This window comes from Propithecus coquereli, unplaced genomic scaffold (assembly GCF_000956105.1).
Source record: "Propithecus coquereli isolate 6110/MARCELLA unplaced genomic scaffold, Pcoq_1.0 Scaffold376, whole genome shotgun sequence".
NCBI classification, from domain to species: domain Eukaryota; kingdom Metazoa; phylum Chordata; class Mammalia; order Primates; family Indriidae; genus Propithecus; species Propithecus coquereli.
The window spans coordinates 1,389,540-1,397,884 of record NW_012149463.1 but is presented as its reverse complement, the minus strand read 5'-3'; the positions used below and the strand labels follow the sequence as shown (position 1 = coordinate 1,397,884).

General features: G+C 40.9%; 1 protein-coding gene across 1 annotated transcript in view; it reads right to left on the bottom strand.

The window, feature by feature from the left end:
• Positions 1-7,943, bottom strand: part of FAM198B (family with sequence similarity 198, member B) — a 49,445-nt gene extending 41,502 nt beyond the window's left edge. Inside the window, exons 1-2 of the mRNA XM_012651914.1 lie at positions 7,796-7,943; positions 5,415-6,542 (exon numbers count right to left, since the gene is read on the bottom strand). Of these exons, the coding sequence (XP_012507368.1) occupies positions 5,415-6,324 (910 nt within the window). The 5' untranslated portion in view covers positions 6,325-6,542; positions 7,796-7,943. The remainder of the gene's footprint in view (positions 1-5,414; positions 6,543-7,795) is intronic.
• Positions 7,944-8,345: the final 402 nt, after the last annotated feature.

Genomic DNA, 8,345 nt, shown 5'->3' with positions numbered 1-8,345 from the left:
TGATTGCATTGGATTAATAAAGAGAAAATCAGTTGGATTTCTAACTGACTAGTTTTAAAAGAATATTTCAACTAAGTGAAATTGTAAATTAATTTATTTGTTATAAGTAGATCTATGTAGATATTGTCCTAAAACTTTAAAAGTTAATTAAATTGAAAAAAGAAATTAAATAGAAATATTTACCAATAGTGGTAAATAGTGGTAAAATCAGAACCCTTTGTGCTAAAACTGGCCCATTTTTATCACTATCCCCTAAACGTAGCAAGTCGTATTTCAGAGGTGAGGTGGGTTAACAGAAGCAACATAAGGAGGCTTTAGTGTCAGACAGAAGTGGGTACAAACTCCAGTTCCAATGCTCATTAGCTAGATGACTTAGTGCAAATTTTGTGACCTCACTGAGCTTTAGGATTCCCCTATTTAAAACAACAGTAACATCTGCCGTGTAGAATTAAGTAGCAGTATAGACGAAAGACACTAAATACAGTACAGGCACTGTGCGATGCATCACACTAGACTCTTTATAGATTCGCAACTGAAAAAGATTTCATTAGAAAAAAGGATTTTTGAAATGGCCCTTCGATGTCATATTTCAATTCATTTTTGCAAAGACATAGGAGGAGAATCTTCCCCAGTGATCACGGCTGGATTTGGTATTTCAGAACACTTGGAACACTCCCCACCTAACTACAGCCTGCCCTGCCCCAAGTACACCCTTCTCATTTTCTAGCATATCTCTGGAGTAACATCTGTTAGGGAATGGTCTGTTGTACAGTACAATACCAGTAAGTCCACTAATTTCACACATATCATTTTGTATTCAAGGAGAATCATCTAGAACTCAGCAAGTTATACAACCAGGAACTTGTCCCAGACTAAGCTGAGCTAGCAGCTCCGTGCTGATTGGATCACCCACACCAGTTTTACCAATTTTAAAAACCCTGAAGATGAGCTTTATAAATGGGACTCTTTATCTTTGGACTGAATCAACAGAGAACTTCATCTGAGAGGCTGGGGGCAGGCAAATCACTCAGATCACAGTATATGATTCTCTTTTACATCTCCCTTTGCATTTCATATATTCATTTTACATTCAGGGAATTTGTATGACCTTGAGCAAGGTACTTAACTACTCAGGGCCTCAATATCCAGATCTGTTAAATGTCTGTCATAGAGTCCCCAGGCTCTATAACACCTGGGGGCACCTGGTAGAAAGAATTTTTATGAGGATTTCATGAAATAATTGAACAATAGTACTTAGAATGGTGCCTGGTATATAGGAACATTCGATAACTCTTAGCTACAGTTAAGATTGTTTTGTCTCCTTGAGAAAAAGAGGCTCCTATAGCCTGTATCTGTCCATCAGTATGTAAGTCATTTGTTTCACTATATTTTTTTTTTTTCAAGACAGCGTCTCACTCTGTTGCCCAGGCTAGAGTGTCGTGGCATCAGCCTAGCTCACAGCAACCTCAAACTCCTGGGCTCAAGCGATCGATCCTTCTGCCTCAGCCTCCCGAGTAGCTGGGACTACAGGCATGCGCCACCATGTCTGGCTAATTTTTTTTTCCGATGTATTTTTAGTTGTCCAGCTAATTTCTTTTCTATTTTAGTAGAGATGGGATCTTGCTCTTGCTCAGGCTGGTCTCAAACTCCTGAGCTCAAACAATCCACCCGCCTCGGCCTCCCAGAGTGTTAGGATTACAGGCATGAGCCACCACCCCCAGACTTGTTTCACCATATTAAATAACTAAATATACTAGCAGGCTGTGGTGATGGAGAAAGAAGATAAACCTTAGGCCTCCTTAAATGACTTGTTGAGGGAAGCAGATTGATGAAAAGAAGAAAGACTTGATAGTTAGAAGACAAGAATTCTTACTGGACAACTAACTCATTGTGTGATCTTGAACAGTCTTCTTACCTCTCTTTCATCTCTAAATTGAGGTTAAAAAATGTCTACTACATAGGATCTTAAAAAGATTAACTGAGATAATCCAAATATCTATGTTAAACTTGCAGTACAGACTAGCTACTTTCTTGGTATTAGATATAAATTTATTTTCATAAACATTAATCAAAAGTCAGAGCACAGAAACAACATTTAGGGCAGATTGCTTATGGGATTTTCTGGCTATCTACTCTCCCTGATATTAAGAGATCTACCCCTAGACCAAGCCAGATCATCAGAGAAATTTATACCTAAATACCTAAATACACTAAATCCTATTGTTCCTCCTGCAGAAAACCCAATATCAAATTACACTAGAGTATGTTGCCAACAGACCATGTTGATCATCCTCACAAGAGTAAGCCCTATAAGTCTTATTATTTGCATTATAAGGAGGCTGCCAAGGACAATTTTTCATTATCTCCACAATGAACTCTTTATTAATCCTCCAGGAAAAAGCTCTGTCTGGGTTTAGGAGTAAAAATGGTAGTACTTGTCCTGAGTATTAGAAGCCGTAGGCTTCCAATATAGATTTATTGTTTAGATTTAGTGGGAAAAAATCAAGAATGCATTCCTACATTCACTCAAAATATATACTGAGCACCTACTACGTGCCAGACTCTCCACTGGGATCCAGAAATGCAACAATAAAGAAGACAGGAAATATCTCTGTCTTCACAGACCTAGAGACCAGAGGGAATGAATAGATGATCAAACAACAATAATACAAATATATATTACATAATACGCTGATATAAAGTGAGCCAGAAAAAGGTTCTGGGTAACTAGATAAGATCTGGTACCTTCTTGGGTGGACAGAGAGATTTGAATAAAGCCAAGTTTTGACCAAGAGAAGAATAGAAGGACCCTAGAAGAAAAATGCACACTTCTGTGGAAATCAGGGGAAGACACAGGTGAGGAAAAGACTAAAAGTAGGTGGATGTAGAGAGAAACTAAGAATGGTCTACCTGAAGTGGTCTACCTTGGTCACAATAACAATCTGTTTGAATAGAATTATATTGTGTACAGTGTTCATACCTATATGTAAATCATTTCAAGGGCTCCTAAGGAAACTGGCCTGACTTTGTGACTCTAAATCACTAAACAGAAGAAGGTATCAAAAGGAGAACAAAGAAACACCTGGTATCGTTTGAGATATAATCGTTGGGATTTAACTCATCCCATTGAGTCATATCAATATGACCTTCTTGGTCTCATTCCACCTCCATGCATATATGAATGGAGAGAGAAATACCCAGGCCATATTGGGAGTATAATCCCCTCCTTCAAATTGAATCTATTCTCAAAGACAATGGAAATTCGGAGCATAGAATTAAATATCTAAGAGAAATCCTGGTAACAAAAAGTTTAATTGAACAGTGAGGAGACCTGGGTTTTAGTCATAGTCCTGTCACATAAGGCAATGACATATGAGACTTGGAGTCCATGTGAGTAACTCAATGAACTTGGTGTAGTAATAATAATAGCCAATGTTTATTGAAAGTTTCTCTTGTGCTAAGTATTGGTTCTAAGTGTGTTTCATGTATTAACTAAAAACAACCTCATGAGGTAGGCAGCTTTGTCATTTTATAGCTGGGGAAACTGAAGCATAAAGAGATATTGCAACATTTCTAGGTCATATGGCTGGTAAGTTCAAACCCAGGCAGTTCAGCTCCAGGCCCAGGCTCCTCTTCACAGCTTTATTCTCCCAACTTCCATCCAGGAGCATCCAGGAAAGGCTCAAAGGATGTATCAGAGAACCCTTTCTCAGGATATACTTGAGAGTTCACCTTTTCTTCTCCGGGGCCTTTATGACATGAAAATGAATGGCGATATAGCATAACGAGGGTGAGCCCATGCCCTGCTTTGCCCAGCACAGCCTTGCAGTATGCCTGTTGTCCCAACGCCTGCCAGCATCTCCTTCACTCCAGAGTGTTCCAGTTTGGATAATAAAGTAGATACTCACCTGAATCCAGTGGTTAAGAGGTTATGTTCTGAAGTTTGTTGTGCTTACGTCCGAAACCCAGCTTAGCCATTTACCAGCTGTGGGAGTTGAGGCCAATTACTTTGCCTAAATAAACCCCAATTTTCTCATTTAATAAATGGAAATAATAATAGCACCCACCTTATAGCATTGTTGTGAGAACTACAGGAGTCAAACGCATATATGAACTATATGAAACAAGTAGTATTAATATGATCCTTATCAAACAGTGAGTACTCAACAAAAATTAGTTTTACCAACATTAGATTGAATGCTTGAGAGGCTTCCTCACATTGGCATCACTGTGGTCATCTGAGACATCAAAACACACCCATGAATATGGAGCACTAAGACATGAACCAGGATAAGTAAAGAATGTCCTATTTTTCTAAGTAAATCACTGGCACCTCAAGGAGTATCCATTCTAAGACTAAATTATAATATTAATATAATGCTAAAGACACTGGAAATGCAATTTGGTTCTCAGCCACTACCAAGGGTTTTTTACTCCATTCCATTCCAGCCTCCCTGGGAACCTCACTGAAAAGCTAAATTTTATGGTAACAGGGAGAAAGGGAGTATCTTTTAGGTTTATAATCTCTTTGGGGTACGTTTTAGCCTCTTGGGCCAGACTTTATTCATATCTGTAACTTCTGAGATCTTTCTGCATTCAAACACAAGCCACTGACTCGATGGACTTTGTGCTAAAACCCTGGAGCAGCCTTAATATTCAGGGACTATCCTTTCTACAGCATGAACATGAACACAAACCAATCCCTTCTTCTGCAACTGCAGTAACTGGCCACATAGCCCAGAATCTGCCAAAACGTTTGTCACCCAAGAAGAGCATCTTGGAAACCAGGCTCAGTGAACCATAGTTGTGGCTAGTTGGTATATATACTGAACAAATCACCTCTCTTTGTCTTGTTCCCTTTATTTGCTAAATGAAGTGGTTAAATGCATTGTTAAAAACAAACAAACAAAATACAAGAGGTTGAGTCTAACACAATCTAGCTCTGGGCCCCTCAAGATGATTCCTTCTGCTCAAGAAAGATAACCTACTTCCCCTTTACTTTTAGAAACTTCCAAAGAATGAAATTCTATTTCCTCTCATAGTGACTAGTTAATAGTAGCCTGTCAGCATGTTCTTCGCCTCCACCCAACTTCCTCTCCTCATCCTGAAAATTGCCGTTGGCTTTAATTAGATTTAATAAGCCACTGGGAAGTGCGAGGGAAACGGAGAGCAAAGATCACACAGTACGGGCTTACTCTTGCACGTCCAGGACAGTGTTTCCCTGGAACTCTCATATCCTCCCAGGCTGGGAAAATAAAGAATGTCAAGCGTATGGAAAGACATTCTACTGCTGCTGCTGTCCAAATGTGAAACGTGGGTGGAGGAAAATGATTTAGAAAAAGAGAGTAAGGGAAAAGAGAAAATGAACCCGAATTCCCAACAGCTGCAAATAACAAAGCCTGTGAATCTGTTACCTTGGATGAACTCTGATTTTCTGCTCACAGACGGCAGGGTCCTGTTGATCCCCAGGATCCTGTCTAGGTGGAAGGCAAACACCTCACTCATGTCCAAAGGCTGCTTGAGCAGCCCACAGGGGCTGGGGCCGCAGCGGGGCGCGGAGCCAGGTGCGCTCCCCTCCAGCACGAGCAGGCGGGCTCCGCTCTTAGAGGACACCTGCCGGAGGCCTGCCACTTCGCTGTCCGCCAAGAGCCTCATTTTTCGGATGTCATCTTTGCTCAGCCAGGAGGGGGCGCTCTCGCTGTAGATCCTAATGTTGCTCTCCTTGGCCTGGGGCTGCAGGAAGTCTGAGCCTCCTGCGCGCACTCCTGGACCCCACACCAACCTCCAGGGTCGCTCTCCCACCTTGGCCAGGTTTCCTCCCTGGGCGAACACAGGCACTGCAACATCAGCTGCCCTTGCAGATTCCTGCGGCTGAAGGGATGGTCCAACCAAGGCCGCCTGTCCTGGGGCGGCAGAGGCCACTGCATACTTTTTCCTGCGCTTCGGTCTCACGGTGCCACGGATATTGGCAGGCTTGCTGCGCTTGGAGCGCAAGGTAATGTACACCACATTGGGCTGCAGGGTGGTCCCATTGCCCTGGGACTCGGGAGGGGCCAGAGTACCATCGAGAGGTATCTCAGGGTAGGGTGCCTCGGCGGTGTCACGGCTCCCGTGTGGCCCCTTTTCAGCTGCCTGTCCGTGCTGGATAGAGGACCTCCCCACCTGGCTCACCAGGAAGCCCAGGTAGATGGCGCAGGCTGTGCCCAGCAGGAGATTTCTCCTGGTCCTCGGACGCCGGCTGCTCCAGAGTTTACGTACCCGCGGGATGCACAGGGAGCAGATGAACCAGTTTATGAGTTGCCCTGGCTTGTCTGGACAGGTCATTTCTCTGCCGCATCCACATGTTGAACAGAGTTTAAAGTCTGCAGTTGGCTCCTGCTGACATGATGCATGGTTTCCTGACTTCAGCCGCCGCGTCTGCTTCGGTATCTAAGTGGTCTTCCGGGGGTAGAGGTGGAAAGAAAAGGTTGGCGATGGAGTTGGGAATGCCACAACAAACCTTTTAAACTATCAGCCTCCCCAAGGAGAAATGTGGCTTGTTTCTGGGAATGAATGGAAACAGAGTTAACTGAGTCACAATCTCAAATCATTTCAGTTCCTCTACAAGAGTAAAGAAAAAAGTAACCCTTTCCTTTCATAAATATCACTACTAAATGTTAAAAAATAAAACCAAACTTAAAAAATGGAAATAAGATAGATGTATAGATTTGATATTCAGTTTAAAGTAGTGAAAGCAAGCCACAAAAATCCAAGAATATTTTGTAAGTTGTAGCTAGAGTCATTTAAGTTGATTCTGAAGCAAAAGCATTAAAATATGACAAACCTGGGCTTTTTCCCTTTTGAAATTTAGAAATAACTTACGACGAATAATAGGTGGTTTTTAAAAATCTATAATATCCCATATTTATCTTTAAAAGTCCTGCATTAACTAATTGGGCAGAAGCACCAAGTATTAACATTCGAATTCAGAAACATATCCTCTTAATTAAATAGTACAAATTTTTCTTTATATGTTCCATTATCTTACATTAAGTGTTAGTATAATATAAAGCTATAAATGCCCATATATCTTGGAAGCAGTTACATTTATTCAGTCACACACACACACACAAACAATACAAATCCGACTGCTTTTTATTCCTTTTTTCTTTTCTACCGAAGTCAGCTGAAAGAAAATAAAAGCCTCTCTGGCTCTCTTTTTTCACTATTAAAAAGAAAAGGAAGAAACTCATAAGCAACCTTACTTACACAGCTGGCCCCATGCTTGGCTCCAGGAAGAATGTAATCCCTGACTCTAATGCAAAGAACTTTTAAAGGCTGAGGCATGTAAGTAGAACATATTTCATGGTCAAGAGTGTTCCACATTTCAAACATTTCAGTTCAGCTTTAAAAGCTCCCTTGAAAACTACTGATTGCAAAGCAAAATGGTTACTTGTAAACTGGCTACTGTACAGTTTTAAGATATATAAGGTTTTTAAAAAAAAAAATAGTTAAAAAAATAAACTTTAATTTTAAATTCTGAAAGAAAAAAAAAATGCCGTGCAGAATCGGTTTTCATTCAAATAACTTTCCACTTATTTTTAACCCCTGGGAGCCCTCTAGTGTCCCGTTTGCAAACAGACTCAGAAATGTCAGTCACATGAAGTTAAAAAGGATTGAGAGTGTTTGCTTAGCTTGGAGGAGCAGCAGCAGCAGCCGAATAAATAACTTGTAAAATCAGGAATGCCATCACCTGTGGAGTGTCTGTCACACCTAGCTCGCGCTTAGAGCACCAGCGTTCCCGGGAACTACTCACCTTACCATCTTGGCAGTTTACAGAGTAACATTTGTCTCCCACCAGTTCTGAGAAGTCCTAAAAGTTTGGAAAAAAAGGTAAGAATGGGTTAATACAAATGAGGGAAAAAATAGAACAGTGAGATAAGAGTGCACATAGATAGAGAAAGACATTTATAGTGTGCAGTTCCACAGTGCAACAGTTCTCAAAAAGAAGTCGTGGATTCTCTCTGATTGGAGGTTTTTTAAAAAACAGGTTAGTGATTGGCCTAGGTAGTTTGCCTGTCCTAGCACAAAGGCAGGAACTGATGACCTTGGGGTCTCACTTAGGCTTATTCTACTTGCTTCTATGGCAAATAGAACCAAAAGGCAAGAAGGCAGAAAGAGGGCAGGGATTTTTTTCCCCCACTGGGAAAAAAGGTTGTGATACCAAAGAGTGAGTAAGAGATTAGTGTATGATTTATAATCCTAAAAATACTACATTTTACAATGCAAAAAGAGCAAGAAATTAGAATATATATAGGACAGAATAAACTTCCAAGTGGTAAAATGCCAAAAAGTATAATAGGACT